Source organism: Erithacus rubecula (genome assembly GCF_903797595.1).
Source record: "Erithacus rubecula genome assembly, chromosome: 4".
Taxonomy (NCBI): domain Eukaryota; kingdom Metazoa; phylum Chordata; class Aves; order Passeriformes; family Muscicapidae; genus Erithacus; species Erithacus rubecula.
Genome location: NC_136686.1, coordinates 3584499 through 3605709, shown reverse-complemented (window position 1 = coordinate 3605709; position 21211 = coordinate 3584499). Strand labels below are relative to the sequence as shown.

At 46.5% G+C, this 21211-nt stretch overlaps 2 protein-coding genes across 6 annotated transcripts in view; both read right to left on the bottom strand.

Moving 5' to 3' along the window:
* The window catches only part of LOC306800909 (sodium- and chloride-dependent GABA transporter 2), a 37708-nt gene extending 22552 nt beyond the window's left edge, over positions 1-15156 (bottom strand). The window contains exons 1-6 of one of the 5 annotated variants that reach the window (XM_079303387.1): positions 14876-15156; positions 7809-7966; positions 7638-7702; positions 6112-6333; positions 1273-1407; positions 248-388 (exon numbers count right to left, since the gene is read on the bottom strand). In XM_079303387.1, coding sequence (XP_079159513.1) covers positions 248-388; positions 1273-1407; positions 6112-6333; positions 7638-7702; positions 7809-7966; positions 14876-14896 — 742 coding nt within the window. In that variant the 5' untranslated portion in view covers positions 14897-15156. Of the gene's footprint in view, positions 1-247; positions 389-1272; positions 1408-6111; positions 6334-6437; positions 6628-7637; positions 7703-7808; positions 7967-10509; positions 10522-12915; positions 13049-14875 lie in introns of those variants that run through there. The other 4 variants (XM_079303388.1, XM_079303389.1, XM_079303391.1 and 1 more) reach the window with 4 other exon arrangements.
* Positions 15157-18879: 3723 nt separating this feature from the next.
* The window catches only part of KDM5A (lysine demethylase 5A), a gene marked incomplete at its 5' end in the record, with an annotated part of 41185 nt that continues 38853 nt past the window's right edge, over positions 18880-21211 (bottom strand). The window contains one exon of the mRNA XM_079303093.1: positions 18880-20882. Within this exon, the coding sequence (XP_079159219.1) occupies positions 20670-20882 (213 nt within the window). The remainder of the gene's footprint in view (positions 20883-21211) is intronic.

Sequence of the window (21211 nt, the reverse complement as noted above, 5' to 3'; positions counted from 1 at the left end):
TAGCTGGAGCCCAGAGCAGGAGCAATGGGAGGTCAGCACTGCACAGCACTGCTGCTCTCTAGCAAAGACTGAGACCAACCAAGCCTCTCCCACAAAAGTGCCAACAGCACTGCAGTGACCCAGCATCCCAAACCCTATGTCCCACCCCCACAGGAGCAAGACACTCTCCTGAGGCTTGGCCCTGGGCAGCACCTGAAGTCCCTCAGCTGGGACCTGCTGGAGGACAGGGAGAGGGTTCCACACCCACCTGTGTTCCACTCGTGGTCACAGCTGCCCCAGGGGAGGTCAATGGTGAAGGAACTGAAGAGATAAAACAAGGCCCAAGCCAGGACAACGATGTAGTAGAAGTTGAGCAGAATGACAATGACCTGTGAGGCGTAGCCAATTCCTGCAGAAAGAGAGCCCCAAAGGCAGGTGACACACATGCCAGGGGACAGGAAGAGGATTCTCTGTGGAAGCTGCTCACCCACTGTTTGTCACTCTTCCTGCTGCCCTGCCACAGCCTTCCCTGGTGAAAGGGTGGCAGTGGGAGGGATGCTGGGCAGGGGGTGGGCAGGTTATGGCTGGAACATTACCCAAAGGGGCAGAGACACACAATGGTGAGGCACCTGCTGAGTCACATCTCTTCTAACAAAATTCATTCTAAAATATTTTTCCCTTTCCCTTTTCACTTTTATTTGGGAAGCTCTTTTATTAACACTGCACACCTTCTCTGGGAGTTGTTGGAGAAGCATCTAAAGGATTTGGCATGTGAGGAGGAAGCAACTGTGACTTTCAGAGAAATGATGGAAAGTGGCTTGAGGCTGGATAACTGTGATGAAACAGTGTTAGACACAGAGAATCTGACTACTAACAATTTATTAAGAAGACTGACACCTTCACTAGTAAGGGTTTGCACCACCTGCAAACTCACAGAGATGACAGAGCATCGACTTCAAAAAACAGCAGCATGCTTTAGGTTCTTCATAACCACTAGAAGCATTTTCTCCATTTACCTTTTAGAGGACAGCCTTGGTTGGACACAAAGCTCCTGCCCAAAGGCTGTGGCCACGAAGAAGGAAACTGGGATGCAATGTAACAGTGAGAACTGTTTGGTGAAGAAGGTGATCAGTTTTTCCAGGAGGATTTTGGAAAGGGAACACCTCTCAGGCAGGTGGGCTGGGGATGTGTGGAAATAACAATACAGCCTGTGGGAAGACACATCTCTGCTCATCCCCCCGGGGTCCCAGAGTCTCCCTACCTGCCCCTGCCCCCCCAGCTCCCTCCACTCACCTTCAAAGAGGGGGCAGATCCTGCGCCAGGCAGTCACCCCTCCCTGGCTCGTGTACTGTCCCAGCGCCGTCTCCAGGAAGAACACTGGGATCCCACAGGTGAAGAGGAAGATGAGGTAGGGGATGAAGAAGGCACCTGGTAGATAGAAAAATAAGCCTCATGAGGGGACTGAGGTCAGGCTGTCTCCAGAGAGTAACCAGGGACATTCCTTGGAGGAATGGCGGTGGAGATTGGAAGGTCACAGACAGGATGTCAGGAAAAAAAATTTCCTCACATTTCATCTTCTGGAGTGATGTGATTATATGAATAATTCAATATGTACAAAGAATGGAGAAGAAAGGTGTGAAAAGCTGTATGGGAATACAGAAGAAAACTCTGCTGTAAAGACATTCCAACTTCTAACCAGGTTGGTGGCTCCTTTCACACTGATTATTGTGACTGAAGAAGCTGACAAACCCATGGATGCCAGCACCAAGGCTCTGAGGAGCACATGGAGAGTGACACTTCTGCCCAGTCTGTGGGGTTGCTCAACCATTTATTTGGCAAAAAATAGCAGACAAAGGAAGAGCAGGATAGGACCTCACAGTAGTAGTGCAGCAAAATTTGTACCTCACAGCAGCAGCCAGGGCTGCCCTCCTGTTCCAGCCCTGTCATGGAACAGGCAGAGAGAGATTAAATACTTCAGGCTTTTGATTACCCCAGGCTAATGTTAATTGCAGTAATGGCCTTTACCCCACAGAGCACAGGAGACAGCCCCACAAGATGGTCCATGCATATCATGTGCCACTGGAGCTGCTCAAACCCTGCTGAAAGGCAGGGACACAGGGCAGAAAAGAGGAAGAGCAGCAAGTTGGCTGTGGTGAGCTCAGAGGGCATGCAGGGCCAGAGGTGGCAACCCAAGCAGACACTAATTGTGGTTTCCCTGCCTGTGTGATGCTAGCTGGCTTTGGGCTCAGCTTGATGGGGGCATATGAGAAATAACAATCCTTGTTCACCAGAGGACTCAAAACCCAGGAGATTTCATTAAGAAGCTTAACTAGCACGCAGGGGCTGGGAAAGAGAAGGAGCACTTTGGGGACTGGTTGGGATTCCCACCCTGTGCTCATTTCATCCAGGTACAGAACCACAGCCCATCTTCTTGGGGAAAAAAAAAAAAAAAAGTATGAACAAAAGAGGCAGGGAAGGCACCTTTGTAGCTCCCTGTGGGCAAACAGGAGCTGAAAGGGGTGCTGGCTTCACGGTTGACTCCATGATCTTAGGAGGACTTTTCTAAACTCAGTGATTGTGATAGCCCTAGGGGAACAATGCACATCTTTGCACATGGTGTCCCTCTACCAGCAAATTCAAATTGGTGAAAGCAAATGGCAGGGGAAAGGGTTGTCTCAACACCATCTCCTCCACTCCTAACTCACACAAAATCATATCATCATGAAAGTCAAGCATGTTTGTAAAAGATTGTTGTCATATAAAAGTTTATATTTAACTAAGCTCTGGGAGAGGTCTCTGAAACAGCAAATCAAGCTTTCCAGCCCAGTTTTCCTTTATTTTCAGCCTACAGTCTGGCCTGTTCCCCAGCCTCTGGTTATCTTGAGTTTCAGGAGGGTCCTGACGTGGAGGCTGTGAAACAGCACAGAATTACAGTGGAGAGAAGGAAAAAATTTACAGAGACATGTCTCTGCAATCTGCCCTAATCCCCTGGCATCCCAAATGGTGGGACTGGTGTGCTCAGCCAGAGCTGACTTAGAGAATGAATCTTGGGCACTGTGTGATTAACATAATTGGTGTTATTTAGCTCAAAACAGATGACAAAGACATTTATGCTAGCTCTGTATAACCTTGTGCAATTAAGTGCAAGAAATGTATAGTTTTAAGCAACTTTCCTAACTGCCATGAACAGAGGCTTGTTTGTAGGGTATTTTTAGGGGGAAAGCCTCCCATTTGAGGTCTGGGCTCTGGCCAAGCCCTGGCCTCTGCTGGTTGGGCTGTGTGTCATCAGATCCAGGAGTTTCTGTGCTAAAAACATAATCAAGTGATTTTGACTTACTGATTTGGGCCTATAAAGCTGGACCCACTTTGGGGGCAAATTTGGAGACCTCACCTATGGGTGGATGCCCCAAGCACAATTTTCCCAATTTGTGGGAAAGTTTGTCCACATCCTTGCTGTGAAACAGGGCTCCCCAATCACTGTGGACTCTGGTACAAGGATTTAGGAAATTGGTGATGGATCTTTCTCAACCCCTGTCTTCCCTCTTGTCTAGTCATGATTAGGTACACAACCTTGCTTCCTTTTGCTTGCTGCTAAAGCCAAGAGCATTTTTGAATTGTATATTGAATGTATTATTTTACTTTTGTGATGCTTTTTCATTCATAGTAAAATAGGACCATTCCTCCCATCAGTGTCTGTTCTTTCAAAGGTTCCTGTCAATTGGCAGAACAGGGCACACAGCTCCAAAACCAGCCCCAGTGCATTCCCCTCTCATTTCCAGCAGTGAGGGGCCATGGCAGATGTGGGGAGCTGGGGAGGGGGTGCAGTGCTGGCAGCCACAGCACCAGACAGGCTTCCCTGGTATTTCCCAATCAGTGGGGCCCAGGGAGGGCCTGACCCTGCCCCTGCAGGTGAAAGCAAGAGCAAACAAGGGCAAAAATAATAATTCATTGTTTTTCTTTGTTGTTTTTCTCTACTATGTAGGGCTTTGGTACCATGCACTGGGCATTAAACGTGTAAGGGACTACTCTCTTTGTTATGTGAAAATATCCCCACAGAAAGGAAGAGTGACTGGCTCTTTGCATAACTCAGATTTAGCAGACACCATTTATTCTTGAAGAGGCTCATATTTAGGCAAGCAAAGCAAGAGCTGAGAGCAGTAATCACCACTGCCTGCACACAGTTCAGAAGGGAGAGAAGAGTCATCCAGCAGGGCAGAACTACCTCAAACTAATGGGAGTGCTGGCACACAAGAGTTAATGGTTGTAGGCTGGTTGTGGTTGACCCAGGACTGGAAACTAAATAAATGCCCTGCACCTTTATAGAAGAATGGGAGAAGCAAGTGCCTGGATCAGCATTCCTAAAGGAGAATAAGGAAACAGCTCTGGCAACTTCTAAAATTCAACTTGAGGCATTACAAGGATTTTGATACAGTGCTGTCTGTGGTAGATTGGGTTGCATGAGGCAGGAGGGAGCCTTGTGTCCTGCACCACCCCATCACACTGCTGTTCCCCAGGAGAAACCTTACAGAAACTGCTTTGCTCACCACACAAGAGTCTCATGCCCCATCCTTGCTCTAACCTCATGGAATGGGGGCAGAAGATGAAAAATCTCCCTGGGACTTGAAATTCCTCACAGTCTCTACTGCTTCACAGGACTTTGCTTCAGGGCCATGTCTCCAGGGAAAACAGGCTGAGCAGTCCCTTTGTGCTTGCCTCTGCTGCTCCCACAGCAGCTCCCCTCTCCCCAGAGCACTCCCTGAGCCCTCCCTGAGCACCCAGGGCAAGGGGTGCCTGGACAGGATTCCAGGTCCTGCTCCCACCAATGGAACAGTTCCCAAGGAAAGCTGCAGCAGTGGGACCAGACACAGCTCAACAAGCAGCCAAGAAGCATTTCCCACAGAAAAAGAACAGGCAAAAAATGTCTCCTTTTTCAACAGGGAAGGAGACTGCCTGACCACCTGGAGAAAAGAAACAAGCACTGAACAAAACACGGCGTGAAAGTAGCTAAACAGAGTTTAATCCTCTTTTATGCACTGGGGTGAAAGCAGTTTAGTGAGGCCCATGAGACTGCCCCAAGCTCAACCCTGGGAATTTCAGCCTCAGGTCCCCAGTGCTCACTCCCTGCCAGCTGCCAGCCAAGCACTGCCTCCCCTCTCCCCTGCCCTTCTGGAAGGCTCAATTAGCAGCTTTGCACCAGACAGGGAGAGCAGCTCCCTCTCTTTACCTGTCTCTGAGCCAAAGTTGAGAAAAACTTTGTGTTCTCATGTTTTAAAGTTTTTAAAAGGCAGCCACAAACTGTGGAAGCCCCCAGCAAGCCTCCAGCTGCACAGTGAGCCTAGGTCTGCTGCCAAGGCTCAGTACAGCCTCAGGGGGATGGCTGAGCACAGCCTGAGCAGCTCTGGAGAGAAACACTCTGCTTCCCTGTCTCTGCATTAGCCACATCCATCTGTATTCTCACAACCCTGCTATGGGGATCAGAGGGAGGGGTCCTCTTTCCCACACCTTACAGCCCTGGCAGATGCCAAGGGAGTACCATGTGGGGCAGGAGTGGCATTGTACTTCCACCCCAAGGCAGCAGAAACCCCTTCACTCTGCCCTGTCCCTACTCCCTACCTCCAGCACCAAGGGGACAGCCCTCCATGGACTCACACAGGAGCAGGGCCAGTGTCCCAAAACTCCTGGGAGTTGGCCTGAGCTCCTACTCATAGAACCTGCAAAAATATTTTGTTGTCTTTGGGGAGGGGCCCTGTGGCCTCTCCCACCAGGACCCACCATCTGATTGGCACAGGATGCCTGGTGCTCCTCAAGGAAGCAATGCTTGAAGTGAGACACACAGCTCAGAAAGCTGAGTTCACTCCCTGCTCTCCCAGCCTACTCTCTGCACACTGCCACCCACTTGACCAGCAGGAGCAGAGCTCCATTAATCCCAGGAAAACACAGCTACAGCCATCAGAAACCCTGAGATATTGCAAGTGCCATCCATGTCCCATTTGGTTCAAAACTCCTGGCAGGGATCCAGATGGCAACACCATGTTGGTAGGTTGGCATCTTCTCTTTGGACCCATGATTTGGGCACAGCTGAGGGGCTGGGAGGGATGGAGGAGTGGTACTGGTGGCCCTGGCTGCACTTACCTCCACCATTCTTGTAGCAGAGGTAGGGGAACCTCCAGACATTTCCCAGGCCAATGATCTCCCCAGCCACAGACAGGACATACTCCAGCTTGTTGTTCCATTGACCACGCTCTAGTGTCTGCTCCTCCTCCTCTTCTTCTTCCTTCTCCTTTTCCACTCCAGGGTGTGAGGGCACCATTTCACCATTGCTGACAGCACCAGGGATTCTGTTATCCATCCCACCTTCAAAAAGAGATTCCTTCATTATATTCAGCACAAGCCATGCAAAGAGGCAGAAATTTGGACCATGGGAGGCAAGAGAGGGGTAAGGACATGCACTCACACACCTCCAACTGTTCTTCTCTTTCTCCCCATACCAATTCCTGCTGATGCTAAGAGTACACATGCATTTTCACTACTGAGTTCAAAACCACTCCTTAAAAGCCATTACTAGTTTCATTATTTTAAATTGCCTCTTCTCAAAGCACTCCTGCCTCTGGAAGCCCATCCATCTCCTACACAGAAGACCCAGCAGCTCAGGCTGGAGCTCTCACTGTGTCACATGTGGGGAACAGACTTAGGACTGGAGGGGGATGATGGCAGGACCAAATACTTGACAACATAATTTATAAGGGGTTTCTCTTCTCTTCTGTTGCTGCCTACCAAGGCCTGGTTTTACAGACCAGGTAGTGGGTGCCACAAAGCACACAGAAGTCCTAGACACAAGAAGAGAACAAACTGAAATGATAGGAAAACAAGTTTATCCTTTTGATTGCAGCAACTCTTGCTGACAATATTCACAGCTTCATGAAAAGGTGATTTTCAGAACAATACTATCCCTTTCTAACAGCAGGATAAAGTAATTGACATCTGGGATCTTGCCTTTCTCAAGGTCTGCCCTTCCAAACATCTGCCCATATCTTGCAAAGTTCCCCACAGTACTGCTCTCAGATCCTTTGGCACCATGTCTAAATACATCTGTGCTAAGAGGAGATGAGCAGAGAGCAGGTGGGCACCACCTCACTGTCCCACCTTCCCCCAGGTACCACCAAGAGGACACCATTTGGAAGGATCAGGGAGGGTTGAGCCTGCTCCTTCCAGGCAGGATGCCTCACTGGCTGCCAAGTTCCACAGCAAACAGGGTGAGGATTGTAGTCCTCCCCAGTTCCCATTGTCAAAGCTGGGATTGCTGAGGTTCTTGTGCCAAGGAGTGCACTTGCTTCAGCACGTTCCCCCAGCCCTACACTGACTTTCATCCCTCTCCTGGAGGGCAGGAAAAGGCACTTCCAGGAAATAACACTCTCCCCTATTCGGGGAGAACTAAAAAAGGACAAATCAACATTTTCAATCTCTCCCCATAAAACACTCGGGGGACTGAGAAACACCAGCAAGCATTTGACAGTGGCCGAAAGGAAGGACTGGGAGGACCTCTCCATGCTAGAAAATGATTAAACAGGCAGAAAAATGCTCAGTGACCTCTCAGGCCAGGCAGGGTGAGGGGCACAGGGGGAGCAGGGAGAAGCAAAAGGGAGCAGAGGTGTTGTTACCTTGCTGACGGCGCTGTCGGGGCGCGGGCGACGGGAGAGGCGAAGGCAGCACCGAAAGGTGCCGGCTATTTAAAGTGTGGAAAAGAAAAAAAAATTCAGCCGTGGTGTAATCCTAGACTTCGCCCAACCCACATTCCTTCCCCCACCCCCCAGGGCTGGACAAAAACCTACACATGACTGATTTCATGGCTGGTGCAAAGGGGCTCGTTCCCCCTGCCGGGCTCTGTCCCGGGCCAGCACTGCTCGGCTCCCACTCTCTCCATCCCCTCTCTGACCCTGGAAATAGGGGATACCACCCTCACAGGTGCCCCAAGACCTGCTGGGAAGAGCTAAGAGACAAAATAGGAATTCCCTCCAATCATTACTCCTTAGCAGCATAGGGCAAAGAGCAAGGTCCTGCATCGCAGCCTGACCCACAATTTCCAGGACTCTGCTGTGGCCAGCAGCAGTGGCAGGCAGCAAAACTGGAAATAAACTCAGCTAAGTGCTCTGCTGCTTCCTACTAAAACCAAAACAGACTCATTCAGAAATCTGGCAGGTTGCAAACTTTCTTCTCTCACACACAGGGATCTTTGCCACTGGTCTTTCCCAGAGGCAGAACTGCACTCTGGAAACTGCAATGGGAACAGTCAAGCAGTAGATGAAAAGTTTCATAGCAAGGAGACAATCAGCCCCAGTTATGCACACCCAGCATAAGAAATGACAGAAATAAGCTGTTCTTGCTCCAGAAGGAGGTCTTGGGATTACAGCAGGTAATGATAACATTAGCTTTGTGCTTAGAGGCCATAAAAGAGGCAAACAGAACAGGATACTCTTCATGGTGGATATGTTACAGCTGTAACAAGGTCTTAAAATGTTTTTATTACATGTGTTGATAAATCTGAGGGAAGAGAGAATAGGGGGAAAAATAACGAGTTTGGGGTCAGTGTCCTCATATGAGGTGTGTAAAGCAGCAGCAAAATACATACAGGCAGTCAGAGGAGGGAGAAGAGAAAAACGGGAAAGAACCAGCAAACACTGTGGTGTCACCACATGAATCTGTGGTAAATCCACACAGCACCAGACATTCCACAAGAGAAAGAGGGAAATAGAAGAGAGGCAGGCAGAGATAAGGAATTAATTCAACCAAAGAGTGATCAAATACGCAATAACTCAACAGATGCCTTGGTTGAAAAGGGGATGACAACAGAAGTCCAGGAAAAAGGAAGAAAATATGAGGATTTTATTCACTACATCTCACAATGTGGCAACTAATGTCATTTGATGAAAATTTCAGATTTAAAATAAATTTTCCTCCCATTGTGCATAATTAATTAAACATGGTATACCTGTGGCCATTACCACAGAATATTGTTTGGAAAGGAACCAGGCAAATCCACACAGAGATGCTCCTCTTCTGCAGCAATTCAACAGGGTAGTCCAAATAAAACAGCTCCATTCCTCAAATCAGTGGTTCTTGAAAGCCAGGGAAGATGGTTTTCCCACAATTCCTCTTTCAGAAGAGAAATTATGCAATATGGTGAGAAACAAAAAACATCCCATTTTGTGCAGAAACCATGTCACAGTGAATAGTGCAGCTGTTAAACAGGGTAAGAATGCAGAGATTAAAAATAACAGCAAAGACAAATAATATCTTGCCTTGTGCAACAGATTGGTGCAAGAAGAGAGGAGATTGATGAAGGAATTACTTCTATATCTTGTCAAACTCTTGCATTCTTCAGCACCACTGCATGAATATCCCTTGGTAAGCACAATTACTGCAGTGTACAGATAGCAATAATCTTATCAAAAAGAGGAGAAGCTAATTGGCAGGAACTAATAGACTATGATAGGAAAATGTACAGTCAATTACAGACTATTTGACTTCCACCCAGTGAGATAAGTGTGCTGAACACAACAATAACCCAAAAATGAAAACAAATGTTCAGTGTAAACATAAGCAGCAAAGGGAAATATTAAATCTACAAGTGCAAAAGCAAGCTGGAAAATCCTGAGCAAAGCATGTTTAAAGTAAAGCATCACTTTACACATATTCTGGAGTGGACTAAGAAAAAGTCCATATGGTTCTAGGAGATGTTACTTTACTGATTTTTTTAAAAATCTTGCTATAGAAAATAGAAAAAGAACCAACAATACCACAAAGGATCTGTTAAGACTACAGAAATTAAAAGACACTTTCAATATATATTTTTTAAATGGCAGAAGGCAAAGAAATTGAGAGGGACTTCAATTGACCCACTAGAGGCAATGAAAAATCTAAAGGGAAAAATGCAAAGGATGAAATCTCAGATACAGTTACACTCAAAATCTTAGACACTAAGGCAAGGGGAGGAAGAGGCACAGTCAGAAACAAAGCTTTACCAAAGGTTTGCAAGAAAGATATAAGAGAAATGGAAAAACTTGGATCTTCAGAAAAAATATTAAAAAGGAACAAACCTACGTAATATGCTTCCTGTAGTAACAGGAAAACAACTTCATCCAGAGCTCTACTGAGGTAACACCATTTAAAAATATCTGATAGATACACACACATATATTGATATGAATAAGGATTGCAGCAGGGAAGAGCTTTCATAGCAGTGGGTGCCAGCTGGGATCATGTAAGCTGAACCCCCCTGGGCAGCTGCAGAGCACCTTCCAGTGCCACAGGTGCTGGCAAGTGGCAGCTCTGAGGCTGGCCCTGTCCCACAGGCATCACTCTCATGCCAGCCTCCAGGATGGCACAAGGGGGGTACTTTGTGGGTGGCCTCCTCTGAAAACTGTGTGAAATGAGAGGCTGCCTATGCAGCAACCTCCTCCAAGCACAGGGCTGGTGATGGCACCAGCCACAGCAGCCACACTCCTCCCAGCCCCATCCCAGGCTGTCACCCACCATGGACTGGGACAGTCCCTGCTGCAGCAATGCCCCCAGAGCAGCTCCTGCAGCAGCCTCCAGATCCAGGCAGGCTGCCATGCACTGAGCAGCTGTGCAAATGTGGAACAGAAGCCTCTGGACATAACACAGTCCTTCCACTTTGTCGGGGACAGATGTGCTTAAGAACTGGCCCCAGCCCACCCCAGGAGTGCTGATGGAACCACAGAACCTACTCCAGGTCTGGTCTTGCTCCAAATTTATGTCCAGATAAATGGGGAACAAGTGTTGGATTTCTCTCCTCCAAAGCCACCACCCTCCAGCCACCTGGAGAGGTGGCTCAAACCTAAAAAGAAGAGGGTTTCAAAAGGCACCTACTTAGAGGAATGAGGAGGGGAAGGGAGGAGAGTAAAATGTTTACAGGGAGACAAGCATGACCTCTTTCTGCTGTGCAAGTAGCAGCTACTTTAAAATGAATTATGCCCCAAACCACCAAAAGTCTTTTCAGGAGAGTGGCCTGGGCAGAGCTGCTGCTGCTTTGTACTCCCAGCACAAAAAGCCATCAGCCATATCTGTCCTTTGCTGAGCACTGAGAGCAACTGTGCCCTGCAGTTCCATTTCCCCCTGCTCCTCTACCACTCAGGACAAACTGCCTCCACGTGAGTTGAGGCAATGCAACCTTGTGAGCCACCTCCCAGCTTCCAGGAACACAATTTGCTGTTCTATTATCTGGGAAGCAAATGCCAGAGCAAATACGATGCATTTCCTCCATCTGATAACCACCCTGCTACTGGCTTGTTCAGCCTGAAAATGTTGTTCAGTTTCAAGCAGCCATGGCTGTAGTGAACAAAATTGTCACAACTATGCACAGAAAGGGGATAAATAGAGGCTGACACTGGCTGGCGCATTAGAGGAACCTGGAGACTGCTCAGCAGAGCAAGAAGCCAAAGTAAGCACAAAGGATTGACTCTTGCTTGAGCCACTAAACTCTGCCCCAGAAAGGCACATACATTTTCAAACTACAGAACAGAAGCAAAAAACCAGGACCTGCAGCGCCTGCATGACAGAAGATCCTGCTGCAGCCTTCCAAACAACTTCATTCAGAGACAGCCTCCCTAAGGAACAACTGCTTCCAAATAATGGCTTGAAGAAGCAGAATTCTGAGGCTGGAAGAACCCTGTCCTCACTGGAGGCCTGTAGTAGAGCACAGAGGCCTCACTTCTGTCCCCAGGTTTGTATAGATATTAATGTATATATTTCTAAAATAATAAAACACAATATAATATAAACAGGAGCTGAATAGCCAGCAACAACTCCTGAGCCTGAAGAAGACCTGAATTTTTTTTTTTTTTAGCATCTCCTTCTACTTTCCCCTCAAGTCCATGAGGTGCCACCAATTCTCAGGCCTTTTTCCTATTCCCACTTTACCAGCAATCTGAACAAACCCTTGCAGAGTAACTGCAGGAATAGAGTCTGAACACATTTTAGGGAGAGGGCAAAAGTCACTGCTCTTCCAAAATCTAGTCATGGGCATCCTGATGTGAAAGCTGATAGTTGCATTAAGAAATTAAAACTCATCAGTTTGTTGTTGCAGCCATGGAAAAACTGGAGGATGTTTTCATATCAAGAACCATACACCAAAGGAAATCATAATTCCAGCAGTGGTGCTTCAGTGACCAGAAGTGAGAGGCATAGGATGAGCAAAAGGATTAGGCACAGGGTAAACTGAGGGATAGAAAGGGAGCTGTATATTGGGACCACTGATTGCCTTTGCTTATGCTCTGCACACTCTTTTGAGTTGAAGATGTAAGTCTGAAAGTGCCTGCCATAGAGAGAATGACATCAAAGCCATTGATAGGGCAGGGATTTGCAAGTCCTTGCACCCTGTCTGCCTGCAAGGGGGATGTTCTGGCAGGAAAAACTTTTCAGAGGTTAGATAGGGCTGTAGTCAACTTATTCCTGACACAAAACCCATAATCTGCTTTTAAACAAGCAAGATTTGGGCAGTGATCTCAGAGCATCTGTTCATACTAATTTAAACAATCTAAAAAAGTGAACAACAGCAACAAAAAAAGATACTTAATTCACAATTGCTGTACTGGTAACTACTCAGAACACAAAGTTACCATTCTGGGACATTTTCATTCAAGATTACTGGGCTGGTAACTACTCAGAGTACAAAGTTCCCATTCAAGGAGGAATCCAATAATCAGCTAGTCATCCGTTGGCAGATGGAGAGGTTCTCAAAAAAGTAGTTTTCTATGCAAAATTTGACAAAGTGAAAACTTGGGCATTCAAAAAATGGTCAAAAGAAATAAAACATGAGTTCTGTTTTACCAGCCTCAAAAATCAGAAAATCAGCAGAATTTTAAAAAATCCTTGCACTGCCTGATGTTCTCTCTTAAAAACATCCCAGGCAGTCCTCACCTGAGCACAAGGAGTGAGAGCCACCAAGTCCTGGCCACTGCTCAGCAGCAGTTTGCCTCTTGTTTTGCCCTTCTGGTCACCAGCAGCTCAAGGCAGTGCAGGAGGAAGCAGAGGGACCTGTGCTGCCAGGTTTCTTCTCTAACCTGCCCTTGGCTGCTCTGCTGAGGTCCCTGCAGACAGAGAAAAGGAGCTGCACTCCCAGAACTGGCTCTGTGCCTGGTGGGGCTCTGACACATAACATGAGCCAGACCTAGAGCCTTCAGGCAGCTTCCAGGTGGGTGGATTTCTGCCTGAAGGGAGAATCACAAACCTTCACACCATGGCTGATCCCCTGTCTACAAGTCATTCCTGTTCTGGTAGGCAGTTGCAACATATGGCACCAAGTCTCTTTCAGGCTTATGCATTTTTCCTCAAAGAAAAAAAAAAAAAAAAAGGTGATTTGTCAGTTTTTATAATTTAAGGCAATTTTTCTAGTGATAAGTGCCTTCAGCTTCCAAATAGATGCAGTTGATGCCTGCAGAAAGGTAACCCTTGAGCCAAGAGGAGGAGTGGAGCAGGGAAGGGGTGCCAGGCACAAGGCACAGAGGGTTCAGTGGATTTGGGCTGGCTGGGTTGTCTCACTGCACACACAGCAAAAGGAGAAGGTAGCTTGAGAGCCCTTTGGAGGCAACTGCTGCTGGTGGTGAGCTTCACTCTTTGCCATTTTTGACTATCAAATTCCAAGCCACATCACCCTTTTGCCACCATGAATTCCAACAGTGATGCTCAGGGGGCTCACTAGATCAAGAGGTCACATGAAGCACTACACCCAAACACAAGGTACTTCCACCACGAACATCCATTACTTCCCTTCAGCCAGAGAGGCTCACAGCATCACAGCTCCTTTTGATGAGGGCACTTCATTCCTGATCCCTGCAAGCTAATGCAGAGGGGCAGGCACTGCTTGCCAGTCAACTGACAAGTGCTGGGAATGTGTTTTCATTAACTCTGTCATGGCCCAAATACAAAGCTTTTAAGGTGATCATAGGGAAAGAAAAAAAAAAAAAAAAAAAAAAGACACAGTGATGTGTCTCAACTGGAGAATTAACTGAAAACATGGAGCCAGTGGAACTTTTAATTTTGGTGTTCACTATAATTGGGATCTAGAGGAAAAAGGAGAGTGGTCTTTGATATTCTGATTTACCTTGAAAGGTTCCTACTACAAGGTTTGAACTGCATACACCCTAGTGCTAGAACAGAACCCATGGATTTAAACAAGCAGACCAGGAAACAGCTGTTTTTACTGCTGCCCAAATCTGGTCCTAGTGATGCAAATGTACAGTCAGCAGTCACACAGCTTCTGTGGAAGGAGCCAGGCAGCCCTTAAGAGGGTGGGATCAAGGAAAAGCATTTTGGGAGGACCAAAACAGAAGTCTGCAAAGGGAGTTTATCCCAATTTCCTTTGGCCTCACTTCCCTGAGAACAGGGACTGCCCAAGGTGCAATGGAAAGACCCTGGGGGAGGAAAGCAAAAAGCACAAGAAACAATCCTGTTACTCTGAGATCACCAGAGCTGAGAAACAGGGACATAGAACAGCTGCTGCTTAGGGCACAGCAAAGTGAGCTCCTCTGGGCAGAAATCTCAGGTGTTGCTGTCCAGCAGGACTCTCTGTAAACAGGAGTTACACAAAGGTCATGCCCACTTTCTGCTCCAAACAGGAATCCATCAGCTTCCTACAATCACATTGCTCAGCAAGAAAAAAAAAATCCTGTAACCTATGAACACCTTTCCTACAGCAGTGCACTCCTCCATTATTTATTTGTTCAGATTTGTGCACTCTCTAACTGCCCTAAATTCCAGACTCCGACCATCCCAAGACTATTGGTAGCAGAAGCCAGAGGAAACCAGTGCCATGGTAGATGGTAAGGCCCAGGAAGTGAGAAACTGGGCTGTGTTCCAACCTTATCAGTAAAATACAAACCTGGTAATGGGTTACAGCCATGGAGCCTCCCCTTCTGGCAGCAGGTGAGAGCAGCAGCAGCACCACGCTCTCACCTGGGCTGGTCCTTGCAGCAGCAGGCAGGGATGGTTCCACTCCTCCACCAGGTGTTCTCAGCAACCACTGTCTCTCCCAGGAATGTTTCTAGGCAAAGCTAAAGCATCTACAGGAGGTAGATGACCTGAGAGACTGTCAGGAAAGGAAGTAATGGGATGCAGTGCTATCTAATACACTGACCATGTCTATATTAACTCAATTTCCAACTGTATTTCTCAAATTGACAGCATGGACTTGCATGGGCTCTGCTGCTCCTGTCACAGCACAGCAGCAGCAAACACTTGTTCTCCCTGGGGAGTCTCAGCCACACCCAGGCTTGGGGGACCAACCTGCAAAAGAATGCAGACCTTGTACATCTGCCCTATCACCCACCCTGGAAAAGCAGGTGCCAGATGGCCAGAGACACCAACCATCATCCCAGGACCTGTGTGCAGAGGTGGCTGCTCTCCTCGGATATAAACACCCATAGCAGCTCCCTCTGGCACTGGGCTTTAAATGCCTTTTTGGGGGGTGTGGGGGGTGACAACAACTACCAAACACTGACCTCTGAAAAGCCTCCAGTTAAGACACGATGCCCCTCTAATCTATTTCAATAGATTAAAACTATTAATTGCAGCAAAGCTTTTGTTTCAAAGCCATTCAGACCACAGCTCCTTACTGGCTTTTCAGTAAGTCCTTACTACTTTAATTTCCTTTACCTACAACTTAACACTCACTTGCACAGAGCCATCCATGATAAAGCTCAATGCTCCCCCATGTCTCTCTGTGCAGTTTCCAGCTGCCCCACACATTTATCACTCTCCCAAAGTTGGAATGCTGATAAGGGCTGGATTTATTGCACCTCCCTGCTGCCTTGATGCTCCAAACAGAGATCCTGTTTGGTTTAGGCAGGCTGACCAAACACATTCTTAGTGATCACAGCTGGTGAGGATGTGAAGGAGTTCCTTGCTTTTTTTTACTGGAGTAAGCCTCAAATCTTGCTTTTAGCAGACCAGGGCACTCAACTTCTTACAGCACTTTTAACAGTTATTTCAGGACTGATACGAAGAAACTTGATACAACCCTAAGAAAACATCTGAACCCTAGGAAAAACAGGAAGATCAACTCCCTTGGCAGATCATGAATCAGTGATGAATCCTCTGTCCATCATGCCCATTTTAATGGGGAGGAGAAAGATGGAACAAATCCTCCTCAAACCAACATCCATGCCCATGAGGGATAAGGCAACTGGTAACAGACACCACGATGAGCTCTATGGACAAGGGGAGAGCAGTGAGTGTTTACTCTGACTTACAGGAAAAATACACTCAGGGACTGGATGGACAACCTACAATGGCAGTGAAAAATGGGGTGGGCTTCAGCAGTCACCAATTTGAAATCTTGGATATGGACAGCTGCAAGTGCAGTACCTCAGGTGTTTTGGCTTACCCACCCAGGTAGTGGCACAGAGAACACTCAGATGACACCAATGATGGCAAAGGACAGGAGCAGCAGAGCCCAAAACACAGGAGAACTCCCACTCAGTTGGATCCTTCCTAGCTGAAGTGATGTGCTGATGGAAAATTCAAGTCCTGCATCTGAGAAACTATAAACCAGAAGACCTGGGGCTAACAGCAGCCAGAATGAAAAGGAGTCAGCAGCACTTGCAGTTACACAGGTCAGTCCCATAGGAGGCTGCACAGCAAAAATATGAGCAGCAGGTTGAAGAAGTTATTTCCTCCCTGTAATCAACATTTTTAAGCTGTACCTAGAGTAACACACCCAGTTTTGGGCTCTTCAGTACATTGACCAACCTGCAACAAGGACCACCAAGACTGTCAGAAGGCTGCAGCTCATGTCATGGCTCAAGGGAGGCTGAGCTGGGTTTGTTCAGCTTGGAAACCAAGGCTGCAGGACCTGCACTCTCCAGCTACCTAATGGATGATTAGAGATGGATGATTAGAGCCAGACTCTGGCAACAGGCACATTACAGCAAGTGCATTTTGCACTGAATATGCTACAAACACAAATGGGAAATCAGAGGAGTTGTTGAATGCTCATCCTTGGAAATACTCAAAATTTTATTGGACACAGCCCTGAAAAATTTCACCTACCTTTGAAGTCAGCACTGCTCTGGTCAGAAGGTTGACCCAGATGACCTTGAGAAGTACCCCCAACCCAAATTACCATTCTAAAAACTGAAAAGATCAATGCAAACTTCCCAGTGTGGCTGATGTAACAGACAACTGCCTGTTACCTTATGCTGTGTGACTGTGTTCCAATCCCTTCAGACTATTCCCATATCAACAATATTACCTCTCAAGTCTTCATTACCAATGGTTCAGGCTGCACCAGCAATCAGCTACAGATCTGTCAAAAGCATAAATCCTGAAGGCAATGGTACTGAAGGTCAGCAGTGACATTTATCTCTCTGCAAGCAAAGCAGCCAAATTCCAGGCCCTGTTTTTTTGCAGGAAAAACCTGAAAACACATAGTTTGTACAAGCTATACACCTCAAGCCCTGGCCATTTTCAGCTCCTCACAATGGCTCAGGTAATTTCTTTGACCTTTTGTGGTAGACACACAAAAAGAAATAACAGCAGCAGTGGCAAGTAGCCTTTGTAGACTGTAGCATTAAGACATGTACCTTTCTAGATACATGAGCTAATATTTTTTGTGTATTGAGGTTTTTTCCCCAAAGCATTACAGTTTTCTCACAGCTGTAGCAGACCCGTAAAAACAATTTTATCTTGGCTTTGGCTGGCTTCCCTGCATATGCTTTTACAAAAACCCAAACCTCTAGGATCTGGAGACAATACCACAGCTGTAGCTTTAGGTTTTTCAACCACTAACTACAGGTTTTTCCAAAAGTTAACATTTATTCATAAGTTCATACTATCAGCAATCCTTTGATAGGAATCACGCTCTTAAAAAACAAGCTTAAAACAATAAGATGTAAAGCTAATAATGGTCTTCAGTTTATGAACACCTTATCCAAAAGCAGACAAGACATCTGTGACCAGAAGAAAGTGTGGCAACCTCCTTCCAACAGTGGAACTGAGGCTCTCCGTGTGGCTACATAAAAACAGCTACTAAAAATGTGACTTCAGCACATGATTCACACATTTCTTTTTGTTGCTTTCTCTTTCCTGTGCTTGTTACAAGCAGAATGACCACAGTTGCATTGTAGTGCTGTTGGTTTCCATCTTGCTGTCACTAGTGCTACTGTAACACTCTCCACCACACCTTCTATGCAGAGAAACAGGAACATGCAATGAGGGTTTACTCCAAGGTCTCTTTTCCAGTTGATGGTAATGACATACAACAACTTCATCGCGACAGAGAACGCAGGAATGGTTATCAGGATATGCTAACAGGAGATGCTAACCATATTTTTTCCCTGTTGTGTTAACAAATTCTAGGAGTCAGGAAAGAATACAGAACACTGGGATTCTTTAAGAAATCTTGTACTAGTCTACTTCTGGAACGATTAAACATCTGTGACAGATAGTTTATCCACTCCATATAGGGAAACATTTATGTAGTACCATCAGATAAAGCTTGAAGGAAAAGTAACAACTGTCTAAATCAGTTTACCAAAACTAAGTGTACATTGAGAAGGAAAAAAAAAAAACTAATTGGAGGCAAAAAGAGGGTATGTCTACCCAAAGCATAGACTCCTTCATAAATAAGTAAACAAATAACACTCTTAAATTTGCTAGGGTGCCCGTTCAGCCACATGCTTAACCACAGCTTGCTTTTGCTTTTAACACCACATTAAGTCTTTAAGGAGCAGGAATTAGAAGTCTGTGTCCAATTTGCACTCAAAGCTCCCAAGACTCTAGATCTTCTGCCCTCCATCCTATTTCTTTTGCACATTTTTCTCTTCCCAGGTAGCAGGCACACTACTATAGAAGAAAACAAAGTTCTGTCTACCTGAGCTGAGTCGGTTTGTTCTTTTTTTTTTTTTCTTTTGCATGAATAATTCTGCCAGATAAATAAATTTCCAAATATTTGAGAACAAGAGAAGGGACACAAAACAGTCAAGACAGCACACTTTTGTTTTTGTCAATATTTCTTTAAATCCCAATCCAGCTCCTAGTAAGACTGGACACTACTTACAACACTCCTAGAACTGCAGAAGAATGGAAACAATAGGGAGCGAGTGGAGAGGGGGACAAGACAGCCCAGGGGCTGACTTTAGACATTCACATACACAAGGCCAGCATCCACTGGAGTCATTAAGGCCCAGATGCCCCACTAACAGGAACAAACCCAAACACAAAGGTAGCACATGAAATGTATTTACCTATTTAAACACAGGCAGCTGGTCAAGCTAGAATGGGGAAGGTAACTGCTAATTCCTTGTACTACAAGGAAGGAATGGAGTAAAAAAACCCAAGCCCACGGGCAGGTTTTTGCTTTGTGAACCTCTGTCTGTGCTGCTGGTTAACAGTGGTAAGTATAAAAAAATCAAAGAAAAATAATCTATTTATAGAACAAGTCAGTAGTCTGAGACATTTAGAAAAAAGTAAAAACAAGTCCTTCTTTAAAAATGGATTTACTAAAACAACTGTCACCCAGGATGACCCCAAGCCCTCTGGTCCTCTGGCAAAGCCAGAGGCAACTTCAAACAAGAACTGTTGCTGATTGTACACTGGTACACATCCAGCAAAGCCAGCAGGGAGGGGCTTGCACTGTGAACAGTATCTGCAGACTGCTCGCTGCTATCACATGAGGCCATGCCCATAGCCTGGTGATACTGGAAAGAGTTGTAAGTGAAACTTTTCACAGAAGCACGTGTCAGTATAACCTCTGAGGTAAGTGGGCTGTCTTCTTTCCTTCCCATCCCTGGGTACACATCTCAGAAGCTGTGCCCTGGGTGCTGTACCTCCTTGCCAGCTCCATCCTGCACCACACAACTTTAATGTGCAGGACTGCAGAACTCTAAGCAAAGCCTAGAACAGGAGAGAGCATCCCTGTGGAAAGGGAAGCACTCTGCTCTTCCCAAGTTCTGGTCTAGCTAAACATTATCAATGCTTTCTGGTCCTCCTCAGGACAGGAAGATCGGTTGTTTCCCACTGAGGAAAAAAATAAATTGCCTAGTGGAGTAGAATTGGGTTTCTTTTTTGGTAAACAGAACCTTTGCTAATTTCTGAGATTGAGCTCCTCTGCCCTTTAGCTACAAAGAGAAATTAAAAGAAATTCATCCACTTGCTCCCACCCTTATAGTGTAGTGTTAGCTGCCTGGATATGGAGGCAATTTCATTCTCCCAAGACATTGCTCTACACTGGGTTGGCTTGGAGAGGTGAAAGAGAACTTCCAAACATCACCTCCTTAGGGTAACCTGGTAAGTCTGAGAGCTCCAGCCTATGCCCACCAGTTCCAGGCCAGCTCCACTGCCAACATGTACTTCTAACACCCTCAGGTGTCTAATCTAACAGCCTCGAGTTCGCTCAGTCCTTGAGAGGAACAGCCACACCCAAAGATGGAAACACTCAAGTCAGGAAACACTGGCTGGAGCTCCTCATCAGGCGGTGTCTGCATAGATGAGTCGGTGCCACTGTGCCTTGACGTTCCTGCTGCAGGAAGGAAGCCAGCTGTGAGGAACAGACCAACTCCACTGCACATCTGTACATCCTTGCAAGAGAAGCTCGGGGGCTACATCAGCTTCCTGCCCTCTCGTTCTCAAGGGTTCACAGGTCCATTTCCCAACGAGTTCTGAGCATCAAGCAGCTGCTAACTCGTCTCCTTGAGATCTTCCATTGGTAGTTTGTAGCTCAGCAAGAAGGGAGGAGGTGGGGCGTGGGCAGGGCTGCTGGCTCCCTGCAGGGGTTTCTTTGCACAGTTTATACAGATGTAATCCTCATTCTCAGCCATCTCTGGGGAGACCCCGACACACACCTGATGGAACCACTCATCGCAGCCCCCGTCACACTGCACCCAGTCCACCTGCAAGAGAGCACATCAGCACACTGCCTGTTACAAGGAAGGACAGACAGGCACAGTTCCTATAAAAATATCTTCTGTTAAACCTACCTGAGCCACCAAAAAAAACCTGATGCCCCTACAGAGCTTGTTTAAACAAGCTACTTCAGTTTAATCAAAAATAACTCTTTCAACAAACCTTTTCCCTCTTGCATCCTTGCACTGCATTAATACAAAAACACTCTACTGCTCCTGAGGAAGATGACTCAGCTCTCCTCAGATTAAGGGAGGCGTGCTAAAACACATTTAAAATGCTCAGGGATAGATATTTAAGCATAGGTGAGAGTCTCCAA